This window comes from Rhipicephalus microplus, chromosome 7 (genome assembly GCF_043290135.1).
Source record: "Rhipicephalus microplus isolate Deutch F79 chromosome 7, USDA_Rmic, whole genome shotgun sequence".
Lineage (NCBI taxonomy): Eukaryota > Metazoa > Arthropoda > Arachnida > Ixodida > Ixodidae > Rhipicephalus > Rhipicephalus microplus.
In genome coordinates, this window is record NC_134706.1 from 39,538,286 (window position 1) to 39,551,865 (window position 13,580).

The window sequence follows — 13,580 nt, forward strand, 5'->3', positions numbered from 1 at the left end:
TGCAAGCAATTGGGCAGAGCGGTGATTTTGTAATGTGCAAGTGTGTAAGTGGTCACATAAGTTAATCGAACGCCCATTACATTACCATGTCATATTTTGTTATTTTGTAAAGCACAAGTTTATGCACAGTTAATGTTAACTGCGACTAGGCCTTGGGCAAGTTCGTGGTCACGAATTTTAGCACTTTGTAAAACCACGCACGTTCTACAAATAGTACCACACATCTATTCTGCAATTCCTTTTTTTTAAGTTGTGTGTGCTGTGCTAATAAGATATTTTTACTTTTCATGCTTGTAACATAAACTTTTATGGTTCCAAACAGTTTATTTGGTAGCTACCATGTATCAGCGGAACCCAAGAAGTAAAGGAATTTTTTGGAGGCCCTTTCATTCCAATGATGAAAACTAAAACATACGTTTTTTTCGTAACTCTCCTGCACCACAGTGCGCTGTGCCCAAGGTTTCACAAGTTTGATCGCTTTGAGGAAAATATTTTTTTGGTTGCACCTCTAGCCAATTGCGCACAGCTTCGATAATTTCCGCATCAATGGCAAATCTTTCGTGAACAGTGCTTCAAGCATATTAAAATCGCTCGAAACCAAGTGTGGACTGCATAGAGGATGTTACAGTATTTCAAATCCCAACTCTTACACTCTTATCGACCAAAGTGGGATCAAGAATTACATGGTTTATAGAAGTTTTGCAAATGACATTAATTGAGTGCTTGATACTAGCACAGGTAACAAACCCTATAGCGCGAAAAATAGTAGTTGGTTTACCCTTTGATGTCCCCTCGTTTGTATAAGGCGCCTATTTTTTTATTTCTGTATATGCTCATTTTCTTACTATTCAATTGTCGTTTTGCGATGTTATAGGCAGTCCAAGCATTAAATGACTTTTTGGAACTTCTGTGGTATATCAACACACTCAAAGTTATACATTCAATCACCCACGGTGCTAACAAATAAAAGCTTGACCTAAAAAGATGTGATCTCTTATATTTGACTGGAACTCTGCTAACATTCACCAGAACTGCAGTCACTATATTCAGGTTTTGATATAACTTACGTGTTACTCAAGCGTGCTGGCAGTCCATTAAAATGTATTTCGCGTCAATATGTTTTGGCAGTGCATATATTTCAGCAATTTTAGTAAACTTCAAACAGCGCTTCGCTGTAGCTAACACAATGTCAAGCATGTGGTGCATATCACTACGTTAGAAAAAGCTTTATTGCCGTTTACCGAAGCTGTAAAGCTATGTTGTCTGCTTGCGAGGTCATTCTCAATTTGGAAGAGTGGCCAAGTGTCGGTGTGGTCCCTTTAATGCAGCGCAGCAGTGCCCGCATTTACATTAGGTCATTCTTCTAAAGAAAGAATAATCCTCATTAGGCAAGATACATCAGTAACTTTTTGAACGGCCAATAGTAGACAAAACATTTGTAACGGGCAGCTTGCAAAACAGTGTAACAACTTTTAATTTGCCGTTCTTTTAGCATCTCTTGAACCTTACAAGGACATTTCTTTTTGGTTGTTGGTGGCCAATAGTCCATAGATGTAAACGGTGTGAAGATGCTCGATACAGCACAAGGAAACATTTTTTATGCAGCTTTGATCACTTTGATTCAGTGTCTAACGTTTTATAGAAATCTTTATTGGTTATCGGTTGCCAATGGTCAATAGAGTGTTGAGTACTTGGTTTGAAGATGGTCGATACAGCGCTAGGCAACCTTTTTATACGGTCTTTAATACGTGGATTTGGCGCCTATTGAATGGTATTTGGGAAATCTCTTTTTGGTTATCGGTCGCCAATAGTCGATGGATTGTTGGTGGCTGCTGTACAGGACGGTATAATGACTTTCAATTTACCGTCGCTAAGTTCTGTCAACTCCCTCCCTCCCCCAAAGAAAAAACACGTTTATTCATGGTTCTAACAAACGTCTTTAGTGCCCTTCAAACAATCTGCTTTAGGAGCGACATAAAAATGAGGTTTTGAGCCGGTGTGCTGAAATGAAAAAAAGAATAATATTAGAATCAGTTCTATTAGGTGTCTAACATTATTTTGCTTAGAGCATTTTCTAGAGCGAAAATGGCGTTCGATTTAGAACGTCGAAGCAGATTTCACGCGACCAGAATGTGCCACATGCTTCATTTCGATTGACTTGCTCATTTTGCTTGAACTCGAATTCTATAATCTATAGCTATGTGAGGGCCCTTAGCGAAAGATTTTAGACTCGCCCTTGACAATCATACAATTTGTTGGTATCGGAGACGTGATTGTGAGGAGTCAATAGCGTCAAAGAGGCGTGCGCTAAACCTGACGTGTGCGCAGTCGCCACCCTGGCCTGGTGTTCTATACTTGGGGAAGATACAAGTTAAAACGAAATGAGAAAAATTAGGAAAGCAATTATTGCGATAGGCAACAATTGATACGCAGGAAGCAAGATTATCCGCTCACTCTTTTAGCTGGAGACCTGGTGATTAAGCAAAACCCTGGATTAATAGACAGAAAAAGTCCATTTCGCCAAAAGGGCTGAGAAATGAATGCGATAGCAACACATTCGAATGTTTTATGAGCAAGGCTGGCATTTTTAGAAGCAATACTATTTGTAGTGAGCATGCGCTTGCTAAGTAACCCAAGTGTCCTGCGGCGCGGCCACAGTACATGGCCACATGAAGTCTCGTGCGTAGTCACAGTTTCGCCAAAAGGGCAACGCAGTGAATGCGATAGCAACTTATTCAAACGTTTTACGAATCAGGGCTAGGGAATCACGATATTGTACGAAGTGAGGCTGTCAGTCAACTCAATTAGATCCGATCTCATGTAACTCTGCAAAAATCTGGTGTAAGAGAACACAGCTGCTCCGCGCACACTTTTGGCACCATTTTTTGTTTGTGTGTCGAGAGCGCCACCTGTGGAAGCTCCCGCCTGCTGTGGAGGCACAAGCCACACGCTGATCATTGCCGCGATAGCGCAGCAACCATAAGCCTCCCCCCCCCCCCTTGTTCGCTCACGAGGTAGGCGCGCGCGCAGACGACCCCGGCCGGAGAGGTGATGTGCACTCTGCAGATAGAGTAGGTTGTGCATCCTTCCTCGCATGTATACATACATCTACATATACGCCAAAGAGCCCCGCCACGCTAGTCTAGTGGCTAAGGTACTCGGCTGCTGACCCGCAGGTCGCGAGATCAAATCCCGGCAGTGGAGGCTGCATTTCCGATCAAGGTGGGAATGTTGTAGGCTCGTGTACTCAGATTTGGGTGCACGTTAAACAACCCCAAGTGGTCCAAATTTCTGGAGCCCTCCACTACGGCGTCTCTCATAATCATATGGTGGTTTTGGGACGTTAAACCCCACTAATCAATCAATACACGCGAAGGACGGCGGCTCTGGCGGTGGCGACAACGATGATGGAAAAAAGGAAGAAACCAGCCGAGGCTGCCCGTATAATTGCAATCGCAATAAAACAGACTTTATCCGTACCCGTAGGAGAGCATGACGGATAGGAGTGAGCCGCAGCTGCCCCATTCACCGTCTACTCCCCCCTAAATGTTGGCCGCCGGTACCAGTTGGGCTCTGGCGGTAGCCTGGACTTGGCTGATGGCTTGTTTTTGGTTTTGTTATTCCTGGCCGCGTATGGAAGATTCCCACAACTCCTTATTCTCTGTTAGACTGCTTAGTGTTGTAGATGCCCTGGGTATGTGCTCTAAAGTCTTCACAGCTCCCGCCTCTGAAAAAGCTCGCCTCGGGATGCCACTTAGGCTACAGGGGTTTGGAAATGTGTACATCTGCACTTTTCACCAGATTACTTCTCTTTGTTTTTAGAGATTCGTGGTAGGGAGAATCAATCCACCCATTTTGTGGCGTTAAAGAATTTCCCTGTACGGGGTCGTCTCAGTTTTGGGACAGGAAGGGGTCTGCCTGCGTGTGAGCCTGGCTTGTGAGTCTTCCTGAATGGATCCCATACAGAATGAATAACGCAGGAGAAGCATGGTCCGGGGGCTTGAAAGCTCCCTTAATCAAAAATAATGGGCAGTGTATGCCTATGAGGCAGAGTATCCACAAGGTTACTACGCTGCAGTGTAGTATTTAGCGACCAACGCGAGGTAGTCTCCAGCTGTAGCTCGTGACACATGACGGCTATGGCCCTGGCAAGTGCGAGCCTTGCCAGGGCCATAGGATCACTCATTAAGGATCACTCATTATGAACCCGAAATCGAAACTGCGGCCCCAGGTAAATCAGCCGTCGAGGAGGCAAGGAGAAAGTTCCCAACGACGTGATTGGAATAATTTGGGCACCCGTCCATAACGGACTCGCAGAAAACTCTGTCGCCAAACCTGACGTAAGGATACGCCACCACTTCGGCGAGCGTGGCAGCCTTCGTTTTCTCTGTGGGCTCTTCGCGAACACAACACGTACAAAGGTATCAGCCATCGGCTGACGCTACTCTAATAATACGGCGCACACTATCATGCCCGTATAACCAAAGTGTGCATTTCCTGCCGGAGCCACACAGCCCTCTTCCGGAACCATTTCATGTGCCATGCACGCAACAGAGACGGTCGATTCGTTTCATCTCTGCGTTAGCCGCATTCGCCCACAACTCTCGCTTAAATTCACTGGCACACACAACACACTACGCACGGGGTGATATTATACCAAGTTTGACTCCACATGGACCATGAAGGTTACGCCAACAGCGATGGTGGTATTCTGCTTGAACTATCCATGCGATTGCTATCGCAAAAAACTGTGGGGTGATTATCGTCATCAAACGTCACAGGTGACACGAAACGGTCTCCTTCTACTAATCGTATTCATTTGTACCTTAAGATAAGCTAGCCGAAACACCTCTTTTAAACATGGATTAACATAATTTCATTTTCAATAAACTCGAGTCTTAAATGACCAAACTGCGGCCAGCCAAGAAGACGCAGGCACGTGAAGTGGATTTAGAAGTTCTTATCTTATCTTGAGGTAGCACGACATCAGCATGAACTGTCACTCACTCTTCATATATTTACATCTTTAGCACCCTTCTCATAGCAAGTGTTCTTATAGCGCTATAAAAAGAAAGCTTGCAATAATCATCACAATGTACAAGCCCGCCAAAAATTGTTTGCATGAAAAAATTCTGAGTCTTCTAGAGGACTTACAATGACACACCTACGTCTGAAGCCACGTTTCTTGTAGATAAATCAAAGCAGTGCAGAAATTGTTTAAAACAAGCTTCACTCGGTCACAACCTAAGAAAAATTTAGGCTCGCCCATAGAACCATGGTTTCCTAACCACGGTGCCCCTGCGTTTCCTTTCTCGATGGTCATGCTAGGTCGTTCTTGCTCAGACTGTACGTACTGCTTGTCTGTTTTAATGCCGTATTATGAAGCCAAACTTCGTCGTTGCAGACTCAAACACTAGGTGTCGCTAGCAGCAATGACGTAATTCCTGACTAAATATGTCAGGATGTTCAACAAACCGACTTAAAATAAGCGACACGAATGTGTGTCTTTATGTGAAACTCAGGTGCCTGAGACACTCTAGAAGTGCATGACTTAACGAAAAGAAAGTGAGAGAAGTTGTACGGAGGATTTATGCAAAATATCTGCAGGAGGTTCTGCGACGGTTGTGTGTGGAGCTGACATTTTTTTTTCTTAGGTTGTAGCCGACTGTGGAAAGGCATTGCAGGTTTCTTACGATTTCCATGTTTTTGATGTTGATGTTTTGAACGATCAGCGAGTACCACCCGTCGCTGACCAAGTCGTCATTCAGTAGCACTCTTTTGTCTTTCGTTGCTATGGAAAAGAGGAAGTTGGTCACCGTGATATTGAAGATGACCTCCACACCCGTCACCTTCTACTCGCTGAACACGTGAAAGTTTTTCTTGGTCTGGTAGTAGCCGATCATAATCCTGCGAATATATACACACTGGCGTAACTGATGCTGTCCATTGTATCCTGAATTCCGTGTAATAAAGATGATATGTACATCAAAATGCAGCACTGTAATGCAGGGACACCCGATTGTTTCTTAAGTAGAATTTAACAAAACATTTACTGGTGGGAACTCTGGCGCTATTGTTTATTTCAGCTGCAATGCATGCCGATTCGGTGAGCTTGAAAATGATGGACAGGGATCATCATCATCATCAACAACATTAGCCTGACTACGTCCACTGCAGGACAAAGGCCTCTCCCATGTTCCGCCTGTTAACCCGGTCCTGCGCTTGCTGCTGCCAATTTATACCCGCCAACTTCGTAATCTCATCCGCCCACCTAACTTTCTCTCTACCCCTAACTCGCGTGCCTTCTCTGGGAATCCAGTTAGTTACCCTTAATGACCAGCGGTTATCCTATCTACGCACTACATGCCTGCCCATGTCCATTTCCTTTTCTTGATTTCAACTATGATATACTTACCCCCGTCTGTTTCCTACAGTTCACTCTGCTCTCTTTTTGTCTCTTAAGGTTACACCTACCATTTTCTTTCCATTGCTCGCTGCGTCGCCCTTAATTTACGCTGAACCCTCTTTGTAAGTCTCCAGATTTCTGCTCCGTAGCTAAGTACTGGCAAGATACAGCTGTTATATACCTTCCTCTTGAAGGATAGTGACAATCTATCTGTCACCTGATGGACAGTACCTGATGGACAATACATGGATTTATTTAAGCCTCGTTCTTTCAGCTCCTTTGGTCTCCATGGACCCAGGAGGCACGTTGTCGCGATTTCAAGTTCGGCTCCACTATAGTTCAGCTATGCCACATTAACCTCTTTGGGCTCACCCATTTAAATCGACTCGCGAAGTTCACAGTGCAGTGGCGTAGCAAGAGAGTGGCAAACCAGATCCATACCCCTCCCCCGAATGTTTGACACCATTGCATACAGAGCAAAAAATGACCAAATCGAATTCCCACCGTCATGAGAAAAAAAAATCTGCCGACACCCTTGTCGAAGTGATCAATTGTTTTATGTGAAACAAATGCCAAAACAGCAATCAAGTAACAAGCGTCTTCGAAGTCGCGAGCATGGACATAAGGCAAATGTGTATCCAACCCATAATTCCCTGGGTAGCTGACCGATTGTAGTGCCAGAGTTCCGTCTTCGGTATTCGTGGGATACTCTCTGATTTTTTTTTCGGATTTGTTAATTGGAGATCATCCTTTTCCTGCATTCGTTGTCAAGATCAGCAAGAACCCGCCGACACTTTACACTTGCATATCCTTACTTTTTTATTCTCTTCTCATTTTAGTTAGTTTTTTTTTTCTACGCTTCTCAAGGCTTTTTGCTTGCGGTCATCTCTCCTTCTGGCGGGCCCTCGCATAGCGTTGCTCGAATGTGTACCACCTTCAGATAAAAAAAATTACCTAACTTCTGCACTTTCAGAACTATGTTTGCGCCTTTCATCTTATTCCCCCCTTTTCGGGAGAAGCTCATTTGGGAGGCAGCGCGAGGTTTGGCTTGGGAGTAACGATCTAAAGAGCGAAGTTGCTCTGTTCGATCAGCCACAGCGAGCCGCAAAAGCCAGTGGCTCCCTGGACTTGGGGACGTAATCACCTTCGTCCTGATTCCCTCTTGTATACGATAGTTTCTTCTACTATCTCACATTTACTGATTTATCCGCTCTGGTTATTTTTGAACCTCTAATTCGCTTTTAGAAGAGAACACCGTTTGTACTTAGTGGATGATCACTTTACCAGTGACCACGTGCCAGTTTGCCGTGTATGTCTACAAAGAATAAGTGAATGTATGTACTCGCTGACCGCCACATGTATGTGTCCCTCCTAACGAGTGACAGCCTTCGTGAATTGTTGCTTCACCTAGCTCTTGACACTCCACCAATAAAAGGAGACAAACACAAGACGGCTGCATAGAGGAAAGCAGCAATGACCGTGTACCACAATACAAAGTGAATTGCGAAACGTTTTCGCGAATAGCACTGTTCGGGGACCAGTGCCTCCAACTCACCCGTCTGTAGCTGGATCGGTCGGAATATATGATCCAACGATTACTGCGGATCCCCCGGCACTGATGTCGGAAAGCCGAGGATAACATTCGTCGTATACAGAAATCCTTGGCTGTAACAAGAAAGTCTGCACGTTCATTCGTATACAACTGATGCCTGACAATGGAATAAAAATGAAAATTGTTTATTTACGTAAGAGCAATGCCGAGAGCAAAAAGGCAATTGGCTGACGGAAGACGTCATTGAGTGTCTTTTCCGCATTATTATTTACGTGGTTGCGCTAAAGAGCTCGTTTCTAATAAATTCCTGGCAGTGGCGACATTGGTTGTGAGCGAAATTCATCTTATGCGTGGCCGAGAAATCAAGGACGATGTAAATTAAATAAATAAATAACCTTTGATTAAAGTGTGGACTGAACCAGGGTTGGTGGAGTGCGAGTAAAAATCGAACTCGGGTCGTTTGCGTGGCAAGCGTAGGTTCTTCCACACAGCCACGTCTCTGCTTGTGAAAACAACAAAAAGAACTTTCTCTGCTTACAAATGCAGCGAAAGTAGCTTTCATGCTTCACAAACACACGTGTCATGTATACATGGTTCACAATGCAACATGAAATATTGCAGTAGTAATGCGTGGTACGAACCTCCATGGCCAACGGGCATCAGAATATATATTTATCATAATGGCTCCATGGTTGAAAGCTGGTAACCCACTACAAAATGCACACACGCTACTGCGCATGTTTCCTTTATGCCAAGTAGTGGTGCAAAGCGAATTCGAAAAAGTTTCACGCACAAAGTGTTTGAAGTACGCACTAGGAACAGAATGCCGCTATCGCGTTCAACTCCTGAAGGGTCCCCTAGTTTTTTCTTGTTTTTTTCTACAGTGTCGGCGCAAATAAAAACTGTGGCAGCTTGGCACTCGTAGCAAGGTGGCCTTCCTATTAACTACGAAGTTCCGTCGAGGCTTTCACGACCGGGGACTGTCGGTTGGATGAGGCATCGCGGGCCACTTGGCGACGATTACGATAAGCATCATTTGCAAATCCGTATGTACTGTTCAAGATAGACCCTTCGGTGTAGTATACGCGGTGTAAATTGTGTCCCCACACGGCCACTTTATTTCATATGGTCTCGGGAAGTACCAAAACAAACCACGGAATATCGGCCAATCCCAATCCTACAAATATCGAGTGGGAGGCGACCTTATCCAGCTCTGGACCCAGTACAGCAACAGTCATGACACTGAGGAGGCACTCTGGTAGAGCTACTGCTTGCCTCGAGGGAAACACGTACTATTCCCACTTCACCCAGTTTTTCTTTATTCATTTGCATTCACCTCGAGTTTTCGCTCTCATTGACGGTAATTCTTAGATCAATACCAACGCTATCGCAATAATATACAAATGCAAAAAAAAACAAGAAATTGGTAAGTTATGGTCTAGGTTGTGCAACGCTTGGCACAACGAAGCTAGTAAATCCTCGTCTTTACGCTAACGCTGGCTGCTGCCGTAGTGTAATTTGTTGTTGACATGTTTTGCAGTATTGTAACTAGGCTTTGCTTGTTGATTTACCGAGTTCGCAACGCCAAGCTGTGTCTATGCATCGACTGACGCGTCTTGTTTCGGCATCTGGGGCATACTGCTCGGCAGTACGTGCTTTCTTGGGACGCCTAGCGATTGTCTAAGCACGATCGGACGTAGCCCTCTAGAGCTGCGTCCAAAGCTTTGACGCGGCTAGTTGCTAGGTAACGTGATACGAGGCTATAGGCTGCACTGCAGAGCAGTGGTTGCGCGCGATGGTTCTGTTGGTGAGAGAGGCTTAGCTACTACGCATGCGCGGCTTGGCGAGGTAATGGCAGGCATTGCCCAGCTGCAGCACGGCTTATTAAATCTCTCATTCTCCCGCTTAAGATACCGCTGAAGCACTGATTGCAAGCGTTTTTACGAAGCTCGAACGGGTGGCGACGGTGCTGATCACAGGGTTACCGTAATTCCGACAGTTTATTGAAGCTTATCTCAATTACTGGTAGTATATCCAGGGAATCTTAACTGGTGTTTTCCGCCCAATGGTTCACTTCTTTTTCAGTACACCAGTGGTTAATAAGATTATTTCGTGACACATACGCGCTCAAAATGGTGGTAGCTTTTCGGTCACGGCCGATATCTTGGGCTTAACAAGAATGACTTCGCAGTTTGAAAAAGAAAAAAAGCATTAGGGCACCTTCACACCAGTGGGGGTGTGTGCTAAGCCGGGAGAAGCTATAAAGCAGGGAACTTTTCTTGTTTTCTTTTATAATTTCTGTTTTTATATGTATTTTCTCCAGCCTCTTTATTTGCTGTTTTACTCGTATCTGCTTCTCTCTTTTCAAGATTCTATATCTCGCTTCCGATTTCTCTATCTTTCTATCTATCTTTGTTCTGGCTAGCTCTTCGTTTCTTCCATTCTGTTAATGGCTATATTCTTCATCAATTGGTGCATTCTTTAGATATGAAGCGTCTTATAGTCGAGCTTGATATGGTGTGCGGCGTTAACACCCCTGCTGCGCAGGCGCACCTAGCCTCCTCTCTCCTCTCCTGCGATCACACCACAACACATACAATAACACCATAATTCTCGTGTCACGTCTTTATATGATGATTATTGAGCAAATGTACAGATAATTCATGGTTTACTGAATTTAACCTCTGTAGCAAGCTCCAATATCATTCACTTCGTGGATATGCGGAATTGTTTTTATATATGCGGAACATTTGATAGTTTCACCTAGTCACAAATTTGGCATCGGATGCGCCGTCGACATCCTCACTGCGCATGCTCGCGTCTCGTGCCAACTTTCGCTCTCCTCCTCCACCTTTATCGCCTCGCAAGGCCTACGCGGGCAGCGTCTGTCAGTAAAAAAACGCCAGGCCTGCGCGGTAGGCGCCGCAGAGTCACAGCGAAAGCTAGAAGAGTGGCCTTTCAGAGCCTTTTCAAAACACTCATTGGGTGACTACTGCAAGCACGTAGCGTCTGCTAGTGAAAACCGATTGCTCGCGCTGCACACCAGTTCACTGGCATCCCCGTATATGTATAGGCAACTGGATCGCGCATCGCGCATTCAGAATTCAGTCAAGGGCGTCTTTACATGGCTTTCGCTTGACTTGATGCAAAGCTTTGCTTGACTCGAGTAGATCCGATGGAACCACAGTACCTTCAACGAGTATTGGGGCACAACCGAACATCAGCGTCCCACCACTGGTTGAAGGCAACGCTTCACCTTTGTTCAATAAATGAGAGTAATTAAGACGAATTAACTATTAAGCATTCCGAAACCAAACCTAATTACGCAACATTCACGCGACACCCCCGCCCCTCCACCAACTCTGCGACGCATTTACTCGAGTTCTCTATGTGGGAAAATGCGGGCGGCTTAATTATGTTTCAACGTACGTTCGTCAGTATCCACGTGGCCCCCCAAAGGGCGCAGGGTTCCTATTAGTCAGTGCTACGGACCACATTTCTTTTTTCTCGTACAGAGATTACGCGCTTCGGCGAGTGCTTCACGTGCTTTCTACGACGCGCCAATTCAACCCGTTGTCCTCCTCTCGATGACGATACCTCGCCGGCCCTTGGGAGCTTTCCTGGTCAGCTGCGCATGGCGCGTGGGGGCTTGTGAGTTCGTTGCGGGAAGCAGAACGAATAACCCTACCTCTCTTTTTTTTTTCTCTTTTCCAATCTTTCCCTCCCTATATCTTTTATTCCCCGTACCCCATTCCTGTGCTAACCTGTTGAGGTGTCCTTGTTAGGAGAGACAGTTACGGCTCGGCGCTTTTTTTTTCTTCTGTTATAACCACTTATATAAATAAATTTTCGCAAAGCGATAATTTTCCTAACGTGTTCGATTATTCGTAATGGCTCCACATGCTGTCCGGCAGGGCGCTTAATAGGCAGCTTTAAAATAGGGTGCGTAAAGCTTTGCATTAGCTTTTGTCACCCACAGCGCACGAGTCTAGCCCTTGACCGAGGGATCCGTTGTTGAGCGATGACGTCATCAATTATGGTTATGATGACGTCGCATCTCTCGGCGATCTGGACGTGACGTCGTTGATGGCGCCACGTCGCGCTGTATTCACGGGATTTTTGGCGCGCACAGGCATTCACTTGAGTACACGTGACTTTTGACCAACTTTTATTACATTTTTTTCGCATTCCTGTTAACGCTGACGCCGGCCTCAAGACATATCGCCCGGGTCTTGCGAAACCCTCGAAAGCGCCTCCGAGTGTCAACTCTCACGTTTAATGAGACATCGAAGCCATTTGCCCTAATACAAGTGCAAGCTTCGGGCAGCGGTGGCCCTTACACCGGCCTTTATATCGTCATGGAACTGGTCACATTTACGAGTTGGTGATACGTGTCCGTATTGTTTCACTACTGCGATGCAAGTAGGTACATACCACCTTTTATGGACATGTAAAGGATTGCAGCCAGAACGAACCCTTCACTTCGTTCAAGCCGGCCATCGCTACAGTGACACAGACAGTTACAACCGCTGGATACATGAAAACAGATTCCACAAGACGCTACTTCACTTCATACACAACACGGGCCTAACAGCACACATTTAACAAAAATATTATGCCTTAAAGGCAAGTCTTTGTCGCAATAAAAAAAAATAATACAAGTGCAACTTTTTGCCAAGAATGAATGGTGCCAATCATACAAGAGTCAACTTACGATATCTGCGTGTTTCGGCATGACTTCGGTGATTCCATCGTACACGAAGTGATGCTCCAGCACCGTAATATTGTCAGAAGTATCCTGATTGTTGAACACGTACCTCCCAAGCTTCTTCGCCCCGGCATCTTTAAAGTAGTATTGCGGGATACCGTAGATATTTGCCCAAGTTCCATTCACGGCGAACTGAAAAAGTCGCAGTTCCGCCGGAAGGCCGAATCAATAAATGTGATAGTAATTAAATAGAATATCACATCAATGCGCAGTTTGACACATTCAGCGAGGCGTGGAGGCGCAAGGACGCGCGAAAAGAAGACACGCATGATGTGCGCGAAGTAATAGCCAGGCTCGCCACTCGACGCGCGCTGCAGAAATCCAATTTAGGAAGCGCAGGTATATACACAGGACGAACGCAAACTAACAACTGCCGCTGTTGTTACTCCTGTGTTTGACCAGCATGCTACAAATCCACGTTCTTCGATATTTTTTCTAGGAGCGACACTCCTTAAGGTGTGGGTCGCGCGTGTCATGTATGTAGTAGCCACGTCTGCTTTTAGTCCTTGAATGTCCGCTGGATGGCTGTACTTGTGCATGATGAATATCTGATGAAAATATGTGAGAGGGCGGAACTTGGAGTGTTCACCAGAGAGACAGACAGACAGACAGACGGACGGACGGACGGACGGACGGACGGACGGAGGGACGGACGGACGGAGAGACGGAGAGACGGACGGATGGACGATTCACGGTTTGCTGATAAAACCCTTCGAGGCATCGCCCCACTCACCATCACTCACTTTGTGGATATGCTGCAATTTTTTTTTCTTGAAAACCGCAAAGCATGGAATGACCCTTTCGCATCTCCTGCCACGTGGTGGCGTTAGGGGCATTGTCTACTTGAATGTCTA

General features: G+C 45.5%; 1 protein-coding gene across 1 annotated transcript; it reads right to left on the reverse strand.

Moving 5' to 3' along the window:
* Positions 1–1,895: 1,895 nt before the first annotated feature.
* Positions 1,896–12,847, reverse strand: LOC119186601 (uncharacterized). Its single transcript, XM_075868113.1, has 4 exons — positions 12,673–12,847; positions 7,962–8,071; positions 5,694–5,907; positions 1,896–2,001 (listed from the first exon to the last, which is right to left on the reverse strand). Exons 1-3 carry the CDS (start codon positions 12,691–12,693, stop codon positions 5,853–5,855), a joined length of 186 nt encoding a protein of 61 aa, XP_075724228.1. The 5' UTR covers positions 12,694–12,847; the 3' UTR covers positions 1,896–2,001; positions 5,694–5,852.
* Positions 12,848–13,580: the final 733 nt, after the last annotated feature.

Excerpts from the sequence above, each read along its gene's own strand:
- LOC119186601 (XM_075868113.1), bottom strand. The coding sequence starts at position 12,693 with ATGCCGAAACACGCAGATATC. Across the intron at positions 8,072-12,672 it reads TGCCGAAACACGCAGATATC|CCAAGGATTTCTGTATACGA; the intron begins GTAAGTTGACTC and ends TTCTTGTTACAG. Across the intron at positions 5,908-7,961 it reads ACCGATCCAGCTACAGACGG|GATTATGATCGGCTACTACC; the intron begins GTGAGTTGGAGG and ends ATATATTCGCAG.